At 35.2% G+C, this 27,681-nt stretch overlaps 1 protein-coding gene across 2 annotated transcripts; it reads right to left on the bottom strand.

Moving 5' to 3' along the window:
* Positions 1-139: 139 nt before the first annotated feature.
* EBS1 (EMS-MUTAGENIZED BRI1 SUPPRESSOR 1) lies at positions 140-15,193 on the bottom strand. 2 transcript variants are annotated; one of them, XM_048114515.2, is made up of 37 exons: positions 14,837-15,193; positions 14,181-14,609; positions 13,888-14,041; positions 13,080-13,251; positions 12,736-12,809; positions 12,016-12,112; positions 11,818-11,930; positions 11,263-11,378; positions 10,592-10,649; positions 10,195-10,347; positions 10,015-10,113; positions 9,774-9,926; positions 8,740-8,808; positions 8,376-8,458; positions 8,061-8,223; positions 7,529-7,663; positions 7,305-7,413; positions 7,131-7,225; positions 6,628-6,740; positions 6,333-6,540; positions 5,666-5,734; positions 5,169-5,314; positions 4,837-4,938; positions 4,143-4,290; positions 3,691-3,747; positions 3,479-3,609; positions 3,270-3,358; positions 2,851-3,200; positions 2,639-2,734; positions 2,484-2,548; positions 2,161-2,263; positions 1,779-1,937; positions 1,559-1,699; positions 1,406-1,449; positions 1,207-1,321; positions 656-808; positions 140-552 (listed from the first exon to the last, which is right to left on the bottom strand). In XM_048114515.2, exons 1-37 carry the CDS (start codon positions 14,998-15,000, stop codon positions 373-375), a joined length of 4,905 nt encoding a protein of 1,634 aa, XP_047970472.1. In that variant the 5' UTR covers positions 15,001-15,193; the 3' UTR covers positions 140-372. The 2 variants fall into 2 exon arrangements, with proteins under 2 accessions (XP_047970472.1, XP_047970473.1); XM_048114516.2 differs by having other exon boundaries at positions 2,484-2,545.
* Positions 15,194-27,681: the final 12,488 nt, after the last annotated feature.

Raw genomic sequence — 27,681 nt, 5'->3', positions numbered from 1 at the left:
TATAGATATAAATCAATTAAGTTAATTAACCACCATACAGATCACATTTTGCATACTCCGTATTTCATCGACAACTTGAGCAAATGTCACCCATTTGCCTTATAATCATCATAAATCAGAAGAAAAAAACCACTACAAATTGAACAACAGAACTATGAATAATTCAGTTTCGTAACAAAAATCTTACTATGCATTTTGCAGACAAAAATGAGTCTCTTCTTCTATCACTGAGAACTATCTAGACTACATTGTTAGACCAATGCTGCACATTTTTGCAAATACTGCATTGTGTAAACATTGATTCACAGTGTTAGACCAAGGGGTTTCGCAAAACTTTAACGTGTCGAATTTTCGCTCAAGAATCCGTTGCATTCACAATTCTGCTTTTGATTCCGCGTCCTCTGCTGAGTAATCTGCAGCTGGTTTCTGGATTTCGGGGGGAGGCAGTGCGACTTGCTCTTTGGGTTCGATATCCTCGCCCAGAAATTTGGCGGTGAAGCGCCTGGCTTCTAGATCAAGATCTGGCCACTCTGCGACTATTCTTCTCGCTCCCTACAAGAAAGCAGAGGACGAAAGACGAAAGACGAAAGCTGAGAAGTGATGAAGGCAGAGACGTGAAGTGGGTGTCGAGAGTTGAGGAGTTGGGAAAAAAAACCTGAAGCTTGGGCTCCTTAGTCATGGGGTTGTTGCACAGATCTATGGTTTTCGCCTTGGTTTTTGTTGCGTTGCCACACCACGACTCGCACCACAGCCATTCTTGTGGCAGGGAGAAGATGGGCACCATGTGCTGAGCATAGTTTGGAAGATCCTGAAACACACATCAAATCTCATCACCAACGCGTCACTTTCACACAAAATACTAGGATTAATAGTCGATTTCAATCACGAAGTTTGGTTCATAAGGTCTGAAAAAGAAATACGGAGTATTAAATTATGAAGTTTCAATTTCTCTCAATTTTCCCATCCATGCACAAAACAGTGGCTTTGAAGATGTTTAATTAAAAAAAGATAAGAAAATAAAAAATCACTAAAAGGCGTCATTATGTACATACAATCGAGAAATATTGCAACTTCGTGATTTGATACTCCGTTTTCAAACCTTGTGGGATTGTGGGACTAAATCCCAAAGAGCGGCATGGCATTACCCGTTATTCAAGAAAACCGGAAAAGGCAGAGTTGAAGCAACCAAATAAACTCATCATGTACCTGATCGAGATTAGAGAGACTGTTGGGGTCTTTGCTTAGGGTTTCGTAAACCACTCTTAACTGATCCCCTGCTGCTGTCTCCCGAAATTTGACCAAATCAACGACATATAATGCACTACAGAAGCATCCCACCCCACGTTAGGCTTGTTTATCAGAATGAAAAGATATTGAATTCCAAAAGAAACGAAAAGACAAATACCTAATATGATACGGTCTTCCTTGCAAATGGTCTCTCCAGAATCCCTGTTCACAAAATTAAAAATCAATCAGCTATAATGATTGATTAAAAATTTAATCTCCTTAGAAGTTACGACCACAAGGAAAAGATCGATAAATAAAAAGGGGGATTTACTTGTTTCCAGAACCGATAGCCATCCATGTCTTTGTTATTGTCACAGAAAGGAGTATACGCGAGGGGCCGTCCTTTTAAATCCATATCATAAAGTTCTCCCATGTCTGCCCTCACGATCTGATCGGCATCAACAAATATAACCTGCAGTTTGAGAAACCACATTTACGTATATAGTTGCAGTAGATCGAAACGAACCATCATTAAAGCAACCATAATATACCTTTTCTAGGGCAAGTGGGAAAATGACATCAAGAAAAAGGATTTTATACGCCCATATTATTCGCTGTTTCTCCTTTTGTTTGTGAAGCCATGTAGGCCACTTGTACGTGATCAATTCATACTCGAAGCCATATTCATTTGCCATATGAGGGATCACATCCTGCCAAAAATCGTAAGTAATGCTTAAGCGGATGATAGATAATTTTATACAGATAAAGTTGAGATTAGCAAAGAGAACAACAAATATCACTCCCTCTGCCCTGTATATATTGACAATTTGACATGTTTTTTCACCTTTAAGTCAACTTCCATAAAATCCCATTCCCGAAAGAAATGTGTCAATATATATGGGACGGAGGTGGTGACAAAAGTGAAGGGCAAACCTTGAACTGAGGAGAAAGATAGTTCTTTATAAACCAAAACTTGACCGGTCGATCTGTATTTTTCAGGACACTTAAAATCATAATTTTGAGAAAACGCTCATACCTGCATAAAAGTAGTGTGTCACACGTTAGATGTAAATGCAGAGAGTTTAAAATTTGACACACCAATTCCAATTCACATACCAAGTGTCAAGGAAAGAAACACTAGATGCTCACCCTTAAAGCCGTTTATTTTGTTTGAATCTATTTATTTGTTTTTGTTTAAACCAAATTTCCAACCATGGGCTTAAATTAATTGTCGAAGTGGAGATATAAGGACTTACAGGTGCCCAGATGCAACCGAGAATATATTGATTTTTTCCCCATGACGACCACCACTTCCTGGCTTCTGCAATGAATTGTGAAATTATTTGAGAAGCATAATCTTGTGAAAAAGCATAAGTATATAGGAATGTCCATTAACGAGTTTTAATATTACCAAGGAACTGCTCACGTCTTTCTTTGACTGTTCTTTTCCTCCAATAAATCCAGAAGCCCATTTGAGGATATTTGAGTTCCAGCCGTTTTGAGATCCCTGAACATTTATTCGAAAAAATCCCCAAAAAATAAGATTCTGAAGCTAATAAACAAAAATTTATAGGGGCATTATACACAGAGTAAAACATATAGGTGAATTTCATAGCTTCTTACCTTTTTCTTATTAGAGTGACTATCATCATCAGCCGGCAGTAAGAGTTTCTCTCGCTCCATGCCCTTCTTCTTAATCACTTCCATATGAACCAATTTACCCCGTAAGTCATCTATTGTGATTCGTTTCGACAAAGTCGTGTCACCGGCTCCTTCACCATCTTCCTTCATGACATACAGCTCGGAACTTCTGCCTGGTGCCATCTGCAAGTACCATACCCCAGGAAGAACCTTCATTTGCCAGTAGCCCAAATTTGCCATCACAAGAGTATCGACCAAGTGGGGAGCATGCTTAGTCCCTAGAATCAACTGCAGGCCCCGAGGGGCTTCGTGATCCTTCTCAGAGCAATGACCTGATTGCGTATTACTCCATTAGTATCTTTGACTGATTATCAAACTCAATAATGAAGCAAAAACAGTACCTGTGAGGACAAGAGCTTCGAGTTCAAACACTGCTTGCAAGGTCCTGGTGTCCCCGAGATTCTCTAGCAATATGTTGTCCAGGTCATGGCTGCAAATTATCACACTTATTAAAATTAAATGTTAAAGGAAACATATCAATGCTTGCAGAACATTTCTCGTAATGAATTTTTGACATGCCAATGCTTGCAGGGCTTTTTCATAAACTTACACAGCAACTACAGGCTGAACTAGCCATGGTTCGGGAACATCGAGATTCATGGTGAGAGTCTTAGATAGTGGCATGTTCGCGAAAAATGCTCTGGGACCATGCACGACATGATCCGTTGCACTGAAGTCATCCTGAAAAGTCAATGACAGTGAGGACAGGAAGCAACGGAATCTGAAATAAATGGGTGATGGGCTAAGAGTGTTAACACTTACAATTGTTGGCACTACATATCTGTAATAATTCTTCAAAGGAAGATCCACTAGAGAACTCTGCCAGGAAAAACTAACAAATTTAGTCATTATTTTTTAAGGCTTAGTGACATACTCAGTGACGTATCCATAAAGATTGTCCAATAAAATTTGGGCACATAAATAACAATATACTCGTAAACATGAGGTAAAATTTTAAATTTCTTTTTGCCTTTAACAGGAAGCAAATGCAGGATAGCCTTTCCAACTTAATACATTGATACTTAATCAGTTAATCCGACATAAGCTTCAGAGAAAATTAAGACTTAAATAACAAAATAAGGTTCTGGGTTGATGCATAGGACAGTTTGTTCTTATAGTCTCGCTTTATGCTACATAGCACATTTTGCTTCATGGTATATGATGTAAATTTTCAGTAAGGTATCCTGAGGCAGCTTTTGATTCGACACTCTTACCATTGGATTGAGCACAAGTCGCATGCTTGGTTGTACATACTTCGACAGAATCCGAAGAAGAGCTGCAAGCTTTTGGCCAGAAGGACTCAAGGGATCAATCACGGCATCAATATGGATGCTTGAATTTTCGTTTTGCAAAATAACAGCACTGCAGAAAGTTTTATCGCAGAAGGTGTTTAGTCAATGAGCAAACTGCAGAAAGTTTAGACTTATTCTCTTTATTAATGTTTAAATTTTACTAAACAAAGTACTTCATGCAATCATCCACATTAGATGCACAAATTGATCAAACATAATGCATTGTCAAGATATATATCATCTGATAATACATCATATGCAGTACAGATCAAACAACCAAACAGGATTTTGGTGAATACACTGAGTTGAAAATTAGAAGTTCAGATTCTTCAGAATAAGAGAAACTATCGACGCAAGAGAATGATCCTGAAGAAAATTGTAATCCTATTAACCAATTATATCACTTTCATGCACCGATTCAAGGAGGAAATTTGATAGCAATTGACTTAAAAGCTTTTGAAGTGACCGCATAAAAGGAATCAACTGCATTATCCAAGAATGCCAACGTGTTATATAAGGACATGGCAAAAATGAGTCGAAAAGGAACACCGAGCAAATTATCATATCCCTTTCCCACCTCCAAATAAAATAATTCTTGCAAACAAGTAGTCCGTACCTGTAATCAGCATTCAGAATTTCAAAACGGGCACCTTCAGAGCTTCGATCCCTTGTAGAAGTTGAGGATGAGATGGCCATAACAATGTCACTGATGAATTTGCTGCAAAGAGGAAAAAACTAAATATGTTATTCGCAGCTTAATGGATATGAATGAAAAAATGTGCTGAAACTGAGCTAGCAAAGACAGTAGCATAAAACTGGTAGGGTAAAGAGTACTATGCAGCATTTAAGATACTATTCTCTTCATACGATTTCAAACATAGAACTAATTTACAAGAATACAGTGACATTATGGATTTAACAGCAAATGAGCCTAGACCATCGATGTACCTTGTCAACACATCTGGATCAATACCTTCCCATTTTATCTCTTCAATGATTTCAGCAATATGTTTAATACGCTGCTTGAACTCTAAGGATTCAAGAAGATGCAAATCGTGGCTCAAGAATGTACTACCATCAAAGAGTCGGACCACCTGTGGAACAAAATGGAATATACAAGGACCCTGAGTGAGTACAAGAATTATTTAATTAATTGCCAAAAAGCAACTCAGCTGGGGAAAATGTGGTAAATCGAATGCATTATGAGTTTATGAAACACAATATATTAACCAATATTCTTTATAAAAAAACAAGCAACTTCAAAACCCAATCCAGTCCCACCAACTAAATGAATTCCTCACATATTCAAAGAGCCTCCTATTACATTCAAACCAAACAGACAATTGCAACTAAATGCAAAGTGCAAACTATTTCAAAAAATTATTACGAGCACAGGCTGATCCAAAGTCTGCAATATATATCAAGATTAGTGAAAGGATGCTCACTCTGCCATTGGTAATAACTGCATTGACCCCAAATTCAAGACCAATAGTCCTATACAAGAACTGGGTCACCTGCACATGCATTGAGCAAAATGTCAACAGTGTATGTAGGACATATCTATAAATAATTTGGGCACTGATATATCTACTTTGGGTACATATAGAATATAACAGCAAACTTTTCTAGCCCCACTCGCGAAACAAGAGTCCACAGAGTGTGCAAGGTTAATGTCTTTATTTCAGTGAATTTCTTTTGTATTCTAATTTTCTAGTGCCAAAACTGGTACTCCGTATTTTTAAGCGCTAGACTATTTTGTTGGCTTGGTTGTCATGTCGTATCTCGCTATTGCAACCTGGATTGCATGATGGAATAACCATTGATAGAGAATCTTTGTCACACCACAGATGGATAGTTTTACATTGATAGACAAGAGGCCCCTTGGACCATGCAAGAATTCAGCGTCCAATTGAATCTTGTATAAGTATATGGAGACAACAAGCATCTAGAATAATTGAAAAGATGATGGCAACAACTCTGACCCTGACCACATTCCATTAATTTGCTCCATGCTAAAATAGTACTTACATCTATGTGAGAAAAAGAAATGTGACTAAAGAGAAAACTCATGACTTAGTGGTACAGAACACCAGAAGAAGAAGAAAAACAAACCTTCTTTAAGTAACCCCTAAAATTTTCAGCAGAAAATCCCGAGCAGGCAGATACGAAGCCCTTTGATGGCAACCCATTTGCATCTGCTAACTGTACCACCTTATCAATAAGTGCCTGATGGTTTTCGGTAGCTCCAGAAGACGACATATATTCCTTTTCGTAGAATGAACAGAGTTGATCGATAAACTGTAGCACTCCTTTTTTATGTCTGCAAAGCAAATAAGAGAGACTATAAGACGAAATAGCATGGGAAAGAGGGGAGAAGGGGGCTACCAAAATCACAAGCTCAACTAACCCATATGAGGATACTGCGGTTTTGAAGACTTCCATGAAAAGGAGACTTGGTAAAGTTGCATCATCATTGACATTAAACAACACACCAATCCGAGCATATTTGGTGCCACCAATCTGAAACATAATGCAAGCGTTATCACAAAGAAGAAATAGAGGAAAACATTTCGGAACAAGTAAACCATGCAATCAATTAGTGTTGGAATTATAAAACATAACTAGTATTTCTAACTATATCAATGAAATGGGCGACAAAGTGAATGGAACTTGCTGAAGCAGTTCCTAGTTTCCCATTTATCCTGTTTAACGTCCTGGTCAACTGAAAAGGGATATAGGCTCAATCGAGGACTACAAGGGTCACATCCAGTACTTTTAAGTGCTTTTCTTTTAAAGAGGGCGGCTATCAAATATCTAGGGCATAGTGTAGATATCCTAAACAAAACCTATCAATGGAGAAATGATATTATGAATACTATTAAATTAAACGAACTGCAACATTAATATCACCAGATAGCGAATTCCTTCATGTAGCAACTTCATCCCTTTCTTTGAAGTGGCATCAACAGCAAGAATATGAGTGACAGGCTTCACATCATCAAATGCTGAAATAAAATGCTCAAGATCAGATATTTAATATAAGATGAAGGCTAACATTCTTGATATTTATCACCAAGAACTTACTTTCAGATGAATGCAAGTAGTGGAGGTCATTCAATACTGATTCTTTCACCAGAATTGATTCACACAAGGAGACAAACTTTGGTTTGACGACCTTACCATCTGCAATTATCTGCAGGATCAAAGGTTCGAAGAGCTTTAGCCAGAGAAACACACCAAAAAAGGAACACGAAGTGATAAACATGTACAGAACCAAATTTAATTATGAACATGTGATCAAAATTGACCTTTGGGTTATAACGCTGAACACCACTTTCAGAGAGAAATTTGTCCAGAACATCTGTATGGGAATTTATTTGTCCATAGTATACTTGCTCTTGTATTCTGGGAAGTTCTTCATTCATGGCATTCATAAGAGCCTCCTGGTAATGGAAGAACCAACAACAAAATCACATTAACTAAACACAAAGATTCTGAAGCTTGATTCTGTGATTTAGGAATAGCCAATTATCCATTCACAAAGAAATAGTGCCAAGCATTAAAAGGATTGGATAAACACACTCAATATGATACATGAAAGAAACTAGTAATACATCTTAAACAAGTACAAAAGTTATTTTCAAAGAATGAGTCACATATTCTAAATTCAATATGATGGCAAAAATCAGTTTCTGAAGCCGATAAATGCTAAATGATACAAATACTTAGGAATTACCAAAAGATATGATGTAACTAACTCACACATGACTCATACAAATCAACCCCAATAAAGTTCAATGCTAATAAATCAGAATATTTTATTGGATGGCAAAAGAGTACCTCGTTAGGTTCATAGACAAGTCCATTCATCAATAGAGAACACTCAAGCTTAGCAAAGCCCAGTTTAAAGGCAAACATGGTGCTCTCCACAGACAGCTCGTTCAAAGTTTGGTCCTTCTCCAATTTCAATAGAGTCTCTTGAGGGGGCGTTTTCACCCTAGGCCTAAAAGGGCAAATTATAATTAGATCTCTGAAAATTGGCAAGAATTTCACCAACAACACATATATTCAATTGGAGAATCAATGACCCTTGTAGATGAGAGGAAAAATTACAACAAGATCACAGTTACAAGAAGGTAAATTTAAAAGTCTTACAGCACTGTTTCCACAAAAGCCCCTTCAACATGATGCACTTCGGGACCATCCTCTGCACCTGAATCCATTCTCAATTTGTTCACCTGTGATTGTGAAATACAGATTAAAATATGTGTATAATAGAGTACAATTTCTAGACGATGACACCCAACTGATGATAAAGCATAGATCAATAATTATATGTTTGGATAAGTGAGTAGCTGTCCAACTGTAAGTCTCTAACAGGATCACACAATAGGGAATGGATAATCCAAACCCATAGAAATTGGAACCAAATACCAGATTCCCACAAGGGAATTAGTGCCACAAAGTTCGAGTAAGTAAGAATGCCCAATATATCACTCTTTGCGCATCAGACTCTTACATTGCTCAAGAACTGGAAAGCCGTTGGAGCACCATGATTTTCTTTGATGTAATTGAAGAGGCGTATGATCTGACAAATTGAAACAACACATCATCAGGAGAGTAAAGAGTGGTTCATCAAGGTCATAGGGTCAAACAAAGTATAGATACAGTGTGTTCTCTCTTTTTTCACATTACCAAGAAAATTTCTTTCAGTTTCTTATACCATATAATTGGTCCCTAGTCTAGGAAAACAGGAGAGAGAGAGAGAAAGAGAGTTCAATTATATTAAAATATCTAAGTGCAACTATTAAAACATCTAAGAGAAAATTCATAATTGTAAGCACAATATCCTAGACCTCGATATTACACCACAAGGCTGTTTTCCTTCTTCACCACACAAAACCAAAAACTGACTTCAAGGGTCATAATATTTATACAGGTTTATCAAGAAGCCACCTTCTTCAATACAATATAATGAATAGTTATGATTTGCTCACCCTAAGATCATGTAATTTGTGCAGTCAGAAGCTCCTTCAAAGAAAATTGTTCCGAGTTACACTATATAGGACTGAAAATTCTCTTTGCTGATTTTAATTACAAATTATCTCCAAGGAAGAAAAAGAGCTATGTTTGCTGATTATAGAATGAAAATAATCAAGGGTTCCAAGAAGCTTAGGCAGAACGCCTAAACCTAAGTAAAGAACGTAACAAGACTTCAAGATAATGTTTGGTTATGTTTTGACTAGTATATCACACAAATATGTCACCAGCCCTAGAAGATAGGAACGAGGCCGTATGCGTTTGATTGTTGTTACTACACATGTCTAGGAAAAGAATATTGCTTGGGAAGAAATTTGTTGGAGAAGGTGAGTAATGTTTGGGGTTTTTGGAGGATGATAATTCAACCAAAGACTAAAGAAGATGATAGGCCGTACAAGATACTTGAATTCTTGAAGAAACATTTACATATTACTGGAGAGTCGGAGACATATAAGAGAAAAACAAGAAAACACAGACATTTTTATTACTTTGTAAGCTAAATACTCCACTTACCAAACTTGAAATGTCTTCATCATACTTTAGACGAGCAACTGGAAGTTCACCATCATTTGCTTCAATCCCTTCGACTAACTTTGCTGAGTACAATATCACACCAAATCTCATAGGAAGATTGTTCTCAAACAAGGCAATGATAGTGTCAATTGTCTGCAACATTCCAATTGATTACCAAAGGCATCGGATATCGAATATCATATAAATGAAGCACATGTGATATGCAGAATGGAAAACTTGCCTCAAGCCCACAAGGAGATGCAGGATCCAAAACAAAAACTGCATGGAACAGATTTTTTCGAATGTATCGTAATTGTCCAGGGAAGACTGGCATCAAGATCTACGATCTCATCGTGTAAGAACATGTAATCAATTTAATCTGCAAGTAATCTAAGTCCAATAACAAAAAAAATAGCTATACCTCATTTAAATTGCTTCTCCAGCGCTTGTACATGGCATCTACTTCCAAGTTATTGATGTAATGAACATGGTCTGAACGAAAATCAACACGAAATGCATGTGTCTCTGAAGGTGGCAAAACCGAGAGGAATTTCCTTACGGTGCTTGGAGGGATCTAGGATTTTATCAACATTCATTATTAGTATTCAAATACATGAGATATTCAATGAGATCAAGCACAGTGCAGGGAGGGAAGATTGCAGGCCAAAAGATCTAGCATTGAACCATCACACAGGTGGGAACTTTCTGGAATAGCCTCAATATATATCATTCAGGATAAATGAAATTCCAAAAGATAGTTGGAGTTCTTCTACTTCTTATAGTCAAATAAAATTGTATGCTTGGTGGAATTTCAATACCTTCAGTTTTCTGTACTGATCGGCCAGTGTCAACTCCTGGTGTGCCATGTCAAACAACCTGCACAACACAACATTAAAAGAATTATAATTGGGAACAAGTTTTTTTGGACAAAAATTGCACAAATATCTGAAGACTTCTCTCTCTCTCTCTCTCTCTCTTTCTCTCTCTCTCTCTCTCTCTCTGTGCAGTTAATACACTGACTAAATCGAGTTATAAACAGACTAATTACAGCTTTATAGCTAATTATACAACTCCAAAGCCTACCTAACTCTGACTTTCTGTTGCATAAAATAAATAAGAGAAAGTCTTAAATTCCTCATGATTTGAGACCCACCACAAAACTCTGAACTAGTCCTATACCACACAAGATCTCTCAAACCAAAGTGACCAACATAAAGTCAGTACAACAACCCTCCTTAACATTTGACATTTTTGCATGTGAAGCATAAAGAACGCTCTTAAAATGATTGTGGCAGAATCTAATGCAAGCCAAACTGCCTCAAAACTTGTTTCCATGAGATGAAGGTAAAGGGCCAATGCACCGCCAACCCCGATAAATAATAGACCAATAATTATTAGAGGCATTTTTATTTTCCTTGTCAAGGATTGAATTAAATTGAAGAGAGAATAATAGAACATCTAAATGAGTGGTTTAGGAAAGAAGCATTACAGATGAAGGTCTATATCTTCAACATTCAGCAAGGCACCATTCAGAGCCATTAAGGACTTTCCGGGTGGAAGCATTCGCTGGTTGGCTATAATTTCATCTTTTATGGAATCATTTAGCTACAAAATATTAATTACACGGCATCAGCTCACAGAAAGACACGATGTCTTTAAAGAGCAGCAGTCACATGCAGATCACATCTTATACATTATTACTACTACTCCCTCTGTCCGCGAATAAGAGTCCCATTTCATTATGGTACGGGTTTTAAGAAATGTTAAGAAAAGTGGGTGGAAGAAAGTTAGTGGAATATGGGGTCCATTTATATATATATATATATATATATATATATGTATATATATATATATATATTAGTTTTAAATGATATGTGAGTGGAATGAGTTGGTGGAATGTGGGGTCTCTTTACCATTTACAGTAATAATGAACCGGGACTCCTATTCGCGGACGGACTAAAATGGAAAAACGGGACTCCTATTCGCGGACAGAGGGAGTATCTAATATCAAAGTCTGTATAATCTCCAAAACAAATTACAATACCTTCATGCGAGACAGTGAAGAAACAACACTAGGAAAATTTTGATTGATTTCCTGCATTGACTGCAAAGGATCAGAGGCATGCACTATCCGTTGTGCTGTTTGATGTCCTAAATCTGTGCAGTTAAAAAGACAAAGGTTTGTAAATGATTAAACTTTATATTTTATAATGCGTTGTTTAAGCTACAATGATAGAATTACCTTTTAGTTCCCAAACATCCAGTGTATCAGAAATAGTAGATGACAATAGATAATCCCTAAAAGCCATTACTTCAGATGTTAGCTCTGGCTTACGTTCCTGCACAAGCACAAAGATTTTTCAACAATAAATTAACTGGTCTATAGGATTTACATACACCACATTCAATCTTGATTAAAATATATTTCCTTATCATACTGTATGACTTTCTTTGTGATGCACACAAGATTACTGATGATTCAAAGCTTTAAGTTTAAAAAAAAAAACTTTCTTTCTCATTGAATGTTCTCTATTGTAGACTTCACAAAAATATTTACTGGTAGTCAGCATCTCATCTAGGTCCTCGATGAGATAAGCTACTTTTACATACAGCATAGGCAACCTTAATGTCTCGACTCTCCCATTATTGAGAACAACAGTGAAATGCATGAGTAATTAAGTATTTATCATATATCTCACTCTTTATATATCTGTTTCCACAAGTGAATGTATGCTCAGAGTCTATGACTGCATAACTGCCCTAATTCGTAGGGGTATAAGATTTAGTCACTGTAATTACTTTCCATCCTTTTGATATGTATATCAGATAATTTAAACTGAAGAGAGTCCAAACATCAAATCAAAAATGACACAGCTATTCATGTTTCATTCTCTTGCCTTCCATCCATTACATTACAGTTGACAGATAAATTTTGTATGAAGAGGTGAGAGGATGAACAAACCAAAATGCGGGAGAAAATGAATCCTCTGACTTCTTGGCTAAGATCTTCAGTATGGGGATCTTCAAGAGTCACACCTGTTATGGTTATAAAAAAACCTTTAGAATCACGGTATGTCACACTATTGTTAATTATCAGGGAGGCTAGTTGTTTTTCCAAGTAAATGCAATTAAGCTACAAACAATCTCAAAGTCCAATGAAATTAGACTGTTTGGAAAAAAATTACGGTTGGACAATGTAAGAGTTCTGTGTCAAAGAGTATTAGTATGATATTAAATGCATCATAACCACATTACTTACTCATGCCATCATTGATTTATCAATCTAGCAAGGACATGGGATTTTACCTTTCTTTATTGCACTATCATCCATAGCTTTGTATTCCATATTCTTCAGTGCTAGCTCTACACCATAGCCACCCAAGTTTACAGAATCGCCAGTGCCAATGGCTCCACAAGGAGAAGTTTTTTGTTCGCATCCAGAAGGCAATACGGATCTGACAACATACTTGGCTTTTCCCTAAAGGGTTGATAAAAAATGGTCAGAAAATAATAGATGAATAAGAAACGGAAGAGTCCTTCTAGTTATATCACCCAACTAAGGAGGATGAGTGGCATTACAAATATAAAAAGTGGAGAATATCTCTGGTCTTGACAGTCATTGGGTAGGAAGTAGGGACATAAGTATGCCGGCCCCAAAACAACGGAACACTTTACAAAACTCACATAGTTCAAAAGTGGAAGGATAAACTAGTTAGCTAAATAAACAAGATCATAGTGTGCGTTATGAGGATAACAACCCTATGGAACAGAAAGGGATGAGAAATTCCCGAAGGTGAAGTCAGGCTAACCACAAATACAGCTCCAATCTTTTCCAATATTCAACACAAACGAGGCCTTAGAATCTTTGCAGGTTGAGGCCCACCATGTAACTTAAAAACTTAACTCCATACCACCTCCTCTAATATTCTTCTGTATCCTTGAAATCTCCTAGCCTACTTTGTCCTGCCTACTTTCTTATTTTTCTAATAAATTTGTAACTTATTAAGACAAAAGTTTTCCTATCATATCCTAAGAAGAATTGAATTCCAGAAACACTCAGACCAGAAGATTAGCATAGTTAAAAAAGAGAGAAATTCTGTTTCTGAGCATTTACATTTTTAGCAGCTTCTGACAAGGCCGTATGAAATTCCTTAAAGCACTCAGTCCCAAGAGCTCCATAGAGAATGGCAGTGGGACTTCCAGCAGTTGAGTCCGGATGGACATGATCAAAGTCAAAAATCTCTGGAGACTGAAATGCATTATCCTTTCTGTAGGCACAAAAGGTATAGTTCAAAACAATGCTGGAAATTCACATTATCTTGACTGGAAGTATAAAACATAAAAGTCTATAATAAATCTCTCATATCCTCGAATAATCAGACGAGAACAACCTAGAGCTGGACTTACGTGTCAACGGGATTTTCCAGCCACTTGTGCAAATCTTTGACATCAAAGAACAGGGAACCACCGGTGTCAACCCAGCAACATTTATTTCCAGGACTCTTGACGTTCTTTCCCAAAAGCAACGCTTCAGAAATATCAAGCTTCGCAGTTTCACTCGGTTCTGATGTCCCTCCATCATCAGCTAGAGGAAAAGACGAAAGAGATTCCTCCGCTAACTGGCGATACAGCACTAGTCTAGGTGAAGCTGACCTAAGAGTTAGAGAGAATTCAAACACTGATGCTAATGGTTCACTCAACAGAGACTTCCCATGCTCAGCTATTTTCTTCAAGCAATCTTTTGCAGTCCTCAAATCCGAATCCAAATCCACCGCGTGGATCCATGATTCCACGAAATCCCAGAACAAATCTTTCCACTCTTTAGATAACAATTCCCTACCAAATTCAAAAAATTGAAATCAGAATTGAAGCTAACAAACCAGCTCAGCTCATCAAAGACTCCCCTACAATCATGATCAATGTCAATTAAAGCTAATGCAGCCATTCAATACAAGCAATTGCAAATGCAAACCAAGATACAATGCTTCAATTTCATAACCATATAGCCAATGTTAATCAAAGCTAATGTAGCTATTACAGTATGAGAGAGAGAGAGAGAGTACCCAGCTTCTAGAAGAAGTGGAGTGCCAGACCACTTAGCTCTAAGGGCGACCTGCACATTCTTGGGGCTGCGGCTCTGAGCTGAAAGGGGCGAAAACAAACCAAACAAAACTAACACGACGATCACACACAAAAAACATCTAGATCTAACACGCGCCTCCCCCATTATCTCGATGATCGATTCACGCACTTCAAAATTGAAGAATTGATCAGACTCCCATTTTGAACGCGGCGCAAAGATTCAATTTTTATTTGTAATTCTTGTTTCAGTGGTTTTGGGGTTTTGCACAAAGAGTGAGTTGACTGACGAAGGTCTTCAAAGGATTGTTCTTGGTCAGCGATAGCATTAAATTTCTTATTTATAGCTTTTCCATTGTTGAATTGAATCTGAGATAGGAGAAGGTATATTTTAGGCCTTTGTTTTTTGACAAATAAATTGGGTTCAATATTTATTGTTGGGCTTAAATTATTTAAATTTGATATTATAAGAGATTTATACAAATAGTGAAAGGAGAAACTAAAACCAATATCATTAGTAAATCTGATATATCACAATTATAATGACTTATTTTATAGAGAAATAATATGCTACGTATCTTACTGTAAGCTTATTATAATGAGCATCACTCTCATTTGATTTATTTTATTATTATTTTATTTGAAATTATAGAGCAAACAAGCAAATCATATCAATCTTTGACTTTTATAAATTTTTTAAAATTAAAAATTGCAATAACATTTTTTAATGTATTAGAATCAATAGGAGTATATAAATTGAAACAAACAACGCTAAATGCACGTTAAACAAGACTGATGCTCATATAAGGAGCTCACATAAGATACGTAGCATATTATTTTTCTATTTTATAATAAATAAAAGTGTCTAGGATACGTATGAAATTAATTATAAGTTCAAAAGCTGTTTTTAAGCCGCGTTTGAACTTCATGAGCGGGCAATAAGTTGGTCGACCCTTCAACCTACACAAAAAAATTAATTATAATTCTAGTCTACTTGAGATTCATGACCCGAGATATATAATCAATAATAATGCAACAGTTAATCTATGTTCATGACTTCATTTAATATCATTTTTTCTCTCTAAATATATACTTAAAAGTTTTATTATCATTTCAAATGTATATTATAAATGTTTTGAAATTTGCATAAAGGATTGTAAAAAAAGTTTCATTCAGATTCAATTTAATATATTTTGTTATCAATTTTCTACCGTTTCAATTTTTTTTCCTATACAGAGTACATGTAATTTCATTATTATCTATGTTGATAAAAAAAAATTAACTATTACGAGTAGTATTTTATATTAATACAAAATGTGTCACAACATACATTAAGATTATAAACAAGATTTCACGTCGTTGATTTGGGCCCTAACTTCTTCACCTTGCAAAGCCCAATTATTCTTCCTCGGCCCACCTTTGTTAAGAAAAAAAAACTTAAAATACAGCCTCGAAATTCGCTTACAAAATCACATAATATTGGTGTATAGTAATTTTCTATTTCTAAAAAGAAAATATCCCTAAAATCTAATTTAAAGACCGCCTCTAATATTACATACACATAAATTTTTATTCATAAAATTCATATGCTATTTTAAGTTATCTTACCCTTTTTGAAAGAATTGGTGTTATTCATAAGTTTATAGAAAATTGAAGATTCTATTGAAATTTGAATATAAATTTTTTCAGTTTATTTTTTACAATTTTACACCAGCTATATTTAAAATTAATTACGGTGGCATCATTCTGATCTCTCCCAAAAACTCCCCTTCTATGCATGATTTTATTTTATTTTCCTAATTTAATTTATTTCGATGTTGATTAGGATTTGATATAGGAATATCTCCCAAAAATCTATAGTATAAATATGTACGGAAAGAATTATCATCACCCTAACTCGCTAACTTCTATCCCAAATTTATTCTTACTTTTCATAAGCTGCAGTCAATATGAAGAGAGATTCTTCCAAGAGTTGCAAGAAAGATTTTCGAAGTAATATGGAGAGACATCCTTCCACGGGATGCAGGAAAGATCTGCAAGAAATATATATACCGCAAGAAATATGGAGAGATATCCTTGGAAGACTCCCGATGAGATGCATTATGAGGTGTTAGACCGTTTGTAAGTCATGACGCGATCTAATAGAATCAGATGGTCTGCTTGCGAAACAATGCATGGCCTTCGTTCGTCAAGACGAGATGGGGTATGGAGTCAGGTATGGAGTCGCTGATGAGGACGGCCAGCCACTTTTCCGATTCGACTTGCCCTCTTGTCCAACTCCTCCTCACCATCGTTTGGTAATTAGTTTCGTTAATGGGTTGCTTTTGCTGTGGGATGGATTGTATGATTATAATGATTTTCTTTTCGTAGTCAATCCAATTACTTGTGAATATATTGAGCTTCCTCCTCAACCTACACGTAGGTGTATATATGGATTTGGAGTGACAAATTAAGTGGACAATATAAGATTTTATGTATCGATGAATCTGGGTTTTGTCATGTGTATACTCTAGGAGGAGAATGTTCGTGGAGAAGGATCTCAGCACCACCGACAACTAGATTACCTACCATACCATCGATGGGCTTTACACCTAGACCATCACTTGATTCTGCTGTATTTTATAATGGAAATATTCACTGGGTTACTTGTGATTTTGGGAAGAATTTTTTTGTTTGTTGCTTTGATCTTAAAACCGAGCTCTTTACCAATTTTCCTCTTCCGCCCCTTAATGAGCAAATCTTGATTCATCCTGAGCATACTCGTTTGGCTTTATTATATTGGGGATATCGGCTATGCATTTTAGAGGACAAGCTGTGGTTTTGCGATACATCATATCCTGCAGATAATCCTAAAATTTGGAAGATGGACAACTATGGAGATACAAGTTCTTGGATAATGGAATATAACTTCAAATCACCAACATAACCTACCACTCCGATCAAAGTTTTGATGAATGGTGATTTGATGTTCTGTGGCCAAGGTAGTTTATTTATCTATTCCAAAAACACTGAAGGTTGTGTTGAAGATGCTTATCTTCACCAATATTACTATTTTTATTTTCCTTGCATCAGTACTTACACCCCAAGCTTTTCTTCACTCAAAACGATGGGAATTCACAATGTTAAGTCATTGTGTTTTCATTTGAGATATTTTGTATTTTCATGGATTTTTGTAAGTTTGTTTCATTAGGAACTTGTTTTTAGTTTCATATATTTATTGTACTGAGTATTTCTTTCGGATTCAATCCAAATGTATCACAATATATAATTTCGCGTGATGTACTTTGTTTCCAACTTGGCAAAATAGTAGTAGTAGTAATTAGGAACATTAGATATAAATAGGGGTGCTTAAACGGTTCTCCGGTTCTCGGTTAATCGGAATTGGAACCGGAACCGATCGGTTAATTGAGGAACCGGAACCGGATTTTCCGGTTCCGGTTCCAACTTTTTAAATAACACCGGTTCCGGTTCGGAACCGGAACCGGATTATAATTTTTTTTATAATTTAATATACTGAAAAATCTAATTTATTGAATTAATTTTGAATTAAAGTAAAATAGTTTGAAACATTGAGTGATTTTTAGATTTAAATGTTTAATCTGTGATACTTTGAATCTATAATTATTTCCCTAATCCATTTTTTATGAACTAACTACAATGAGTAGAACATCATAAGTTTGTTTTTAGTTTTCAAAAAAACTTATACAAATACAATATCATTTCATATGATATATTTATTACAAATTTATGTAACAATTCATTTAACATACGATTTTAACATATTTGTGAATAATTTATTAAGTGTTCCGGTATAAACCAAATAGTCACAACAATATCAATTAGTATTGGAAATTCCAATGAATACCATGTTTAGCCAAAAAAGGGAAAATGAAATTAAATTTTAAAACTCATTTTTTTTAGAAAAATTGCTAAAGTTTAGAACTCCTATTTTTGTATTAGTAAAAAATTGCTAACATAAACTAGTCCGACCCGACCTACTACACTTGGCATCACTCTTATCCATATATGAATATTATTGTATTGTTGGTTTGTATTTTGTGTATTTATTTTAATTTTTAGGTATTATTTGTTATAATTCTAGATGTTGGATTATTATTGGAGAAGTATTGAACTATTTAAAATTATAAATAAATTCGGATTAAAATTACACATCGGTTCCGGTTCGGAACCGGAATAGACCGGTTCTTAACCAGCCGGTTCCAAACCGGAACCGATCGGTTCCGGTTCCGATTCCGGAATTTATGAAAATTTAAAACCGGTTAACCGGTCAACCGGTCCGGTTAGAACTGGAACCGGCCGAATAAGCAGGCCTAGATATAAAGGCCCAGCCTTAATAGTTAATACCTCAGGTTCTTATAAGTGATTTATTATGGTAATTTATTGATTTTTGTACGTGAAACAACGCAATGCAAGAGCTTAAAGTACACATTAATTGGAGAAAAAATGCAATTCCTTTTATTAATGGCAGAGGATCTTGCTAAGAGGCAGAGAAACCATGAGAAGACATCAATGTTATTAATGGCGTATCCAAAAAAACATGATGATGATGGCCGTTCTGCTCCAGTCGGGTGATGCCTCGATGGCATTGCCATTCACAGCAAAGCATGCTGAGAAGTACTACATGCCAGAGGAATGCATCGAACCTAACTCAGAGTTCCACCCGAATACCGTTTGTCCGTTTCCTATATGTTGGCCACCCTTCCTCTCAGAGTTCTAGATCGGTCTTTAAAATTAGTTCAACAATATCACAATTTTCATGATTTTGCACTATAATAATATATTACTACATCTTAATTTAAATAAAATGCATAAAGTTAGTTGTAGTATTTATTAGACTGGTAGACCACACCAAATCTATGAGTCCAACTAAATAGAAAAAAAAAATAGATTTAATTTCATCCATTTGCATCCTCACTAGTACAATATTTTTTTTTCAAAGACATGTATCTCTATCCGACATTATTTATGACATACTCCCATGGCATTACTCTGTTTTCATGATTTTTCACTATAATTTACGTAAAATTACTTATTACAACTTGATCCGAGTAAAATGCATATAGTTGTCTATATTTTAATATTAAACTTGATATAAGATTAAAGAGGCATTGGGTTGCTGTATCAAGGCAATGATCGGTAAGAGTGTGAGAATTAATGAACACAGTGACCAAATGCTATCTATAGTATATAAAAGATCTATAGTATATAAAAGAGGAGTTTTAGGAGGTTTTGAATAATCATTTTATGCTGAGGAATGAAAATGCAATTAATATAAAATTCAAAAATTAATTTTAATAAATATATAATCCTACTTAATTAGTTTTCCACGTTTCTTTTTAATAATGGAGATTAATTTCTCATATTTCATATATACGTGAATAGGAGGCTAGCAAAGATAATTTGATTCAATATAATAAATACCGAAGCAAACGTGTGAAAGGGAACTGACCCCATCTCTGATCTCTCTCTGCTACTCATCAATTTTCATTATCAATAAATAAATATTTGATGCTTACTATATTTCCCCTCTGGTTCTTGCTTTCAAGAAACGATTTTTGTTGATGGGTTTTAGGCTAAAAATCAAATGGGGCGGTCTTTCAGTTCAGTCGCCTCTCTCCACAAGTTCTTCATCTTTGCTGCCTTCATATTCTTATGAGTCTCGTCACGGGAACAACAACTTTCATCGACATTATCGTGACTATTCTTCTTCCTCCACTTGATGTTTTACTCAAGTTTGGCTATGAGTGTCTATTTATCTTTCTAATTAATATTCTTTTAATTTGATAGTATACAATTATTTCTATATTTATATATATTCTCACCCAGTAGACATTCACCTCCCTCTCACATTCTCAGGTAAATAAATACTTTTATTCTCTATTTATCACTTTGATTGATGTTAATTTGTAGTCACTATAACTTTATCTTCTTGATTTGGATGGCTAGGGAATCCTATACAAAATTATATGGTGTGAATTGTTCGATTGTGTACTTTCATGGGTTTCATACATCTTATGTTTTTGCTCTACGGATGATCGTTTTAATACATATTGATCTTTGATTTTGTGCATTGATTTTGTGCATTGCATATTGATTTTGTTCTTTATATTATTGTAGTTTTAGGTGAGGCAGACGACTTTACCTACGAGTTCTGTTGAAGAGTAATGAAATATGAAGAATTGAAGGTTTTAGTTTATAATGATGATTTTAATTTTAAAGTTAATGTAGTGTATAAAGAAGTTTTAAAAATGATAAGTAATTATTCATTATATTTAATTCTTTATTGTGATAGATTTTCATCTTCCTATTCCATGATTTATTATTTAAACATTATATTATGTGATTTGTTTCAAATTTATTATACTTCAATGTTGATTTGTATAGATTTTTTATTCTCATATAACTAAAATTGTTACTCATATTGTTCATTGTTAATGTTGATTCTAATTTATTTAATAAATTGAAAATTGAAAATTAATGTTGTAAAAATATATTAATATGTGCATAGCATATGCGTGATACTGGTAACAATAATATCGAATATGAATTTATTCCTGAAGGATCACAACTTCAAGGATATAGTGCGAAAAAAACATGGAGATGTATGAGTGAGGCCCTAAGAATTGAGTAAAAATTCCATGACATCTATTAATCATGGAAAGTGGCATTATATTACTACTATTCCTAATAAATATGGAAATTATCATTATCAAATAGGCGTACAAAAATACTATATGCATATTGACCTCTTAATATATTAATATTTTACACATAAAAATAATAATATAATATTACTTTTGATGTTAAGGGAAAAATATTACTTCATATAATATTCCATCTGTCCCATAAGAATATGCACTTTTTTCCTTTTTAGTCCGTCCCACAAGAAAATGCACCTTCTACTTTTGGAAACTTTTTTCTCTCTATTGAGGTGAGACTCATTATTTACTAACAATACTTTAATTACTTTTTCTCTATAGCTCTTTCTTACTTTACTAATTTTACATTAAAACTCGTGCCGAACCCAAAGTGCATATTCTTTGGAAACAGAGGGAGTAACTCTTTTTGATAGTACTATTTTGTTATTTAATATATATCCTCTTCTAATTTGTTGTATCAAACATAAATTTAATATAACAATCGAAATTACAAAATTTAAATGCTATTATTAGAATTTATTGAAAGCGGTCAAAAACAAAATTTTCGAACCGGCTATTCGTTGTCAAGTTTCGTCCAATTTTGTTCGATTATATCTTCTTGGAGTTGGATTGGGGGTTGGCATCGCGCGTCAATTCTAGAATGTTTATCTTCTCGCGCAATGATGTTGGTGCACCCTGGCGTGGGGGACTGCTTGCGATTGAGCTTCTGGGGTATCATAGTCGAACCAATTTGCCGCAGCCGGTCCTTCGTCCTCAACTACAACTAAGTATGATTCAAAAATAAAAAAAATTTAAAAAAAAAGGAGGAAAAGGAACATACGGAGTCACAACAGACATGGTGAGAAAGGAAAATGAGATCTTTGAGCCCAACCACCTTAGACAAATGTCGGCGTAGTAGTAGTAAGAGCATCCGCAACGCTGCCTCGTTGCGGTCTCGAGCAGCGTTGCGGTCTCGATCTCGTCTCGACGAGACGAGACGGCATCGAGACAGCGTTGCGGCTCCCGTCTCGTCTCGATGAGACGAGATGTCTCGACGCCCGACGCGTCCTAGCGAGGCCAGCCTCGCGCTGGCGAGACACGCGCCCGGCGCCACGTGGCGCGCGCGGGCGGCTGGCGTGACGCCCCCTCGCCGACCCGCGAGTGGGCGTCAGATTTATGACGTCATAATTCAATTTTTTTTAAAAAAAATCAGATTTTTCGAAAAAAAAAATTTTTTTTTAATAAAAAAACGGTAATATGACCGTTGAACGGTCATATTTTTAATTTTTTTTTTTATATTCTATATATACTCTTCTCCATTCTCCATTTTACACACAAACACACATCTATTCTCTCATCTCTCTTTCTTTCCTCTCCAATCACTTCTATAAAATCATTCTTTTATTTTTTTCTTCTCCCAAATTTAATCAATTATGGATCCATTTGAGCAAATGCGTCGAATAATGGAAGAATCGCTAGAAGAAGATCGACGTAGGGAGGAGGAAGCCGCCGCGCCTCCTAGGCGACGCCAGACATACATCCACCGTAACCGGGAGGAAGCCGCCGCAAGGTTGGAACGTGATTACTTCAGTCCGAACCCGGTGTGGGGAGATATCTACTTCCTTCGCCGTTTCCGTATGTCACGCCCGCTATTTTTGCATATCGCGAGTACATTGGCGGCACAGGAAGAGTTCTTTAGAGAAGGGTTCGACGCTGTTGGCCGTCCTAGCCACACGACGCTCCAGAAATGTACTGCGGCGATCCGTCAGCTTGCTACTGGACAAACGGCGGATGCGTTCGACGAATACCTACACGTCGGAGAATCCACTGGGCGACTTTGTTTGTTGAACTTCTGCAAAGGCGTCCCGGCAGCCTTCACCGCCGAATTTCTGAAGAAGCCAACCACCGCAGATTGTCAGTTTCTGCTCCGTCTTCACGAACAAGTGCACGGATTCCCCGGGATGCTCGGGAGTGTCGATTGCATGCATTGGCAATGGAAGAATTGCCCTGTGGCGTTGAGGGGGTCATACACGAGCGGCCACAAAGGCACCCACCCCACCGTTATACTCGAGGCCGTCGCCGACTACCGGCTATGGATTTGGCATGCGTATTTCGGGGTTCCCTGCTCGAACAACGACGTCAACGTGCTCAACAACTCCGACCTCTTCGCTGAAGTTCTGAATGGTAAAGCGCCGGCCATCAACTTCGTCGCTAACAATCGCCAGTATAAAATGAGGTACTATCTTGCCGACGGCATCTATCCGAAGTGGCCAACCTTCGTGAAGACGTTCAACAGGCCTGCGGACGAAAAGCAGTCTCTTTTTGAGCAGAAGCAAGAGTCTGCTCGCAAGGATGTGGAGAGAGCGTTCGGGGTTCTCCAAGCTCGATGGAACATTATCAAAGCCCCGTCTCGACAGTGGTTTATGGAGAATATGGTTGACATCATGTATACGTGCATAATCTTGCACAACATGATTGTCGCCGACGAAGGACCTGAGGGCGGGAAATTGGTTCGACCCTGAAACCCCGGGAAGCTCAACCGCAAGTAGTCCGCCTCGAACGGGAGTGCATCCGTCTTTGCAAGAGCGGTTGTCTATTCGGGTAAGGACACGTGATTCTACCGCCCACGCCCAACTCCAGGAGGATCTAATGGAGCACATTTGGGCAAAATTTGGCAACCGTTAGATGATCGTCACTAGAGAACTCCTTCTGCTTCTTTGCCTCCATTTTTTTTATTTGAGTTTAAGTGTGCAATTTGTAATTTCTAGTTTTTTAATTATTTCTTTTTTATTTTTTTAGGTATTTAAATTGTAATTTTATTTTATTTATAATGAAGTGTGTTTTTTATTAATTGAATTTGTTGGAATTAAAAAAAAATGAAATTGAATGAATAGTTAAGAGATGGTTAACAGATGGAGGGATGTAGGTGTTGTCTCTTAGTTAAGAGATGAGGTGAAAAGTACAGTGGGGCCCATGAATAATGAAGAGATGAGACGGTTAAGAGACGGATAAGAGATAGCGTTGCGGATGCCCTAAGAATCACTCAAATGACATTAAATTAAATTTTTTTTAGTGTTTTTACTTTTTATAATGGTTCAAAGCTTCTTGGGAAGCCAACTTTATTTTAAAAATTATATTTTGAACTTGGCACAAGAATTTTTTATTGGACCGAATTTTATTATTTTGCATGCTCTCTTTCTTGGTATATGTTTTAACAATAAATCTTGTTTATAAATTGGAACACATGGCTCAAGGAATGGCTTTTGCAGTAAATTATTTTACCAATGAATAATTTTGTACTATCAATAGGCAGTTGGTTTCCTCAATGAATAATTAATACTCCCTCCGTCCCATAAAAGTTGAGACAAAACTTTTAGGCAAAGAGATTAAGAATTTATATTAAATAAATAGGAGAGATGAAAAAAGCAGGAAAGATAAGAGAGAGTAAAGTAAATGATAGAATGAAGTAAGAGTGATTAGATGTTTTGTCTTTAGTTAAAAAAGAAAATGACTCAACTTTGTTGGGACGGACTAAAAAAGAATACGACTCAACTTTTATGGGACGGAGGGAGTACTATCAATGTGCAATTGGCTTTTTCAGTAGATGTACTATTATAACTTTAAATCACGAATAAATAAAGTTTGTCCACATTTTATCATGTTTCCCGCTAAAAATGATTTTAGAAAACTGTCACTTTATATACTTCATTCGTCCCGCTTAAAATGACACGTTTTCCTCTTTAGTTTGTCTCAATTAAGATGACACATTTCATTTTTTGGTAACTTTCTCTCTCCAATTAATACACTCAACCACTTTTTTTCTTACTCCTATTAAAATATTCATCTTTCTTTATCTCTCTACTTTAATACTTACATTCACCTTCTATCTCTCCAATTAAACAATTTAAGCAATAACTCCTAAAATCCTGTGCCGGCTAAGCAATGTGTCATCTTAGCCGGGACGGAAGGAGTAGTATACTATCTCCGTCCCACATAATTTGGGACATTTTGATCCAGAATTAATTTTAAGAAATCTAATGGAAAGTGAGTTGAGAAAGTTGGTGGGATGTAGGTCCTACTTTTAAAATATTAGTTTTATAATAAAATGTGAGTAGAAATGAGTTAGTGAAATATGAGGTCCACTACCAAAAATGGTAAAAGTGAAATGAGACAAATTATGTGGGACGGTGCAAAACGAAATACTGGGTCAAATTATGTGGGACGGATGGAGTAATAGATAGATTATCACTTTATTTAGTCTAATCCTTAGTCTTATTTTTTTTATGTAGTTATTCTCTCTTTTTTTCAATTTAATTATACAAAATCTTTTTCTTTCTACATTTTTTTCATATTTTTTATTAGGAAAAATTAATGATATAAATATGCATAAGAATACACTATACATTGAAGGAATGTGATCAAATGCAAACTCTAAATATTGTACAAACTCCAAACTATGATCTGCACCATTAGAAAATGTCAACATACGATAAAATAATAGCAACAAAAAATGTCAACACAATATCAACGGTTGATGTTGTGTTGAAATTGTGTTGACATCAAAATCTTGAAATTTTACATTGTGTTGAAGTTGTGTTGATACTGTGTTGGAAAGTGTGGAGTTTGTACAATATATGAGTTTACATTTTATCACTGCCCGTACATTGAATATGTAATTTAATTATATAGATCATTCAATAGTCGTTTTCATAATTTGAAACTTTAAAAAGTATTAATAATAAAATAATTTGATATGAATGACTATAATTATTTCATTTGATGATATCACTAAGAAATTAAGTATATGCATGTAGTCATTTTTTTAATTCATAAATTTAAAAGTTATTTAATACTAGTAAAATAATTAGATGTGAAATACTAATATGATTTCTTTGGGTGATAACACGAAAAAGAGTAAGTATACCTGCATGAGTCATTTTTATAACTTGGAATTTTAAAAATTATTTAATAACAAAATCAGTGGATGCGAATGACTGTGGTATTTCATTTGATGATACCACTAATAAATTAAGTATATATACATGTAATCAATTTTCAATTTAAAAAATTAAAAGTTATTTAATAATAAAATAATTGGATGTGAATGAGTATGATTATTTCGTTTGATGATAACACGAAAAAATTAAGTATATGTGCATGTAGTCATTTTTTATAATTAGAAATTAAAAAAATATTTTAAAATAAAATAATTAGATGTGAAATACTATTATTATTTCTTTGGATGATAACATTAAGAAATTAAGTATATATGCATGTAGTCATTTTCATAATTTTAAATTTTAAAAAATATTAATAATAAAAAAATTAGATGTGAATGACTATGATTATTTAATTTGATGATAAAACTAAGAATTAAGTATATGTGCGTGTAGTCATTTTTAAAACTATTTTGTTATTTTATGGGTAAGACTTTTTTTTCTTGTTTTATATCTATATTTATACAAAAATTTTACAAAATTTAAAAAGTACTATCCTCGTCCACAAAAAATAAAATACGTTTACCATTTTGGGCCGTCCACTAAATTTAGACTAATTTTAAATATGAAAAATTTTAAACCAAGTATTAACCTTACACATTATTTAAATACGGACCTCGAAATCCATTAACACTGCTTCCATACTTTTTTCCCTCCATCACTTTTATTTTATCAATTGCGCATTAAAATCATGTCATTTACAATTTTTTCTATTTTGTTTGGATCAATGTAGTATAACTTATACTTTTGTTAGCATACTAAATTATCAATTATAATTTTTAATATTGTCTTATTACCTTCGTTCTACAGTAATGAAGACGTTTCTTTTCGGCATGGAGATTAAGAAAAATTATGTTAGGTGAGTTAAGTAAAGGGAGAATAAAGTGAAAAATGAAAAAAAGTTGAGAGATAAAGAGAGAAAAAAGTAAGAGAGAGTAAAGTAAGTGTAGAAAAATGTGTTGACTTTTACTAAAAAAAGGGAAATGACTCTATTACTATGGAACGTACTAAAATGACAAAATGACTCTATTACTATGGAACGGAGGGACTAAGAAGTACCATATAAAAAAATAAGAAATTTTAAAAATAAGCAAATCAAAAATCCAAAACGAAAAATTTTAGTGCTCCGTATCATATTATTTTAAAATAGAATGGCTTGATGATCACGAAAAG

Source organism: Salvia hispanica, chromosome 3, assembly GCF_029641045.1.
Source record: "Salvia hispanica isolate PSC_SH4W2 chromosome 3, Shi_PSC_v1, whole genome shotgun sequence".
NCBI classification, from domain to species: domain Eukaryota; kingdom Viridiplantae; phylum Streptophyta; class Magnoliopsida; order Lamiales; family Lamiaceae; genus Salvia; species Salvia hispanica.
This window is presented reverse-complemented; position numbering and strand designations above follow the sequence as displayed.

Bases quoted from the DNA above. Each gene is read 5' to 3' on its own strand.
- EBS1 (XM_048114515.2), bottom strand. From the start codon at position 15,000: ATGGGGGAGGCGCGTGTTAGATCTAGATGTTTTTTGTGTGTGATCGTC. The intron at 9,927-10,014 runs GCAAGTTTTCCA...GGAATGTTGCAG, and splicing joins CATCTCCTTGTGGGCTTGAG to ACAATTGACACTATCATTGC. The intron at 2,549-2,638 runs GTAATATTAAAA...AATTCATTGCAG, and splicing joins AAGACGTGAGCAGTTCCTTG to AAGCCAGGAAGTGGTGGTCG.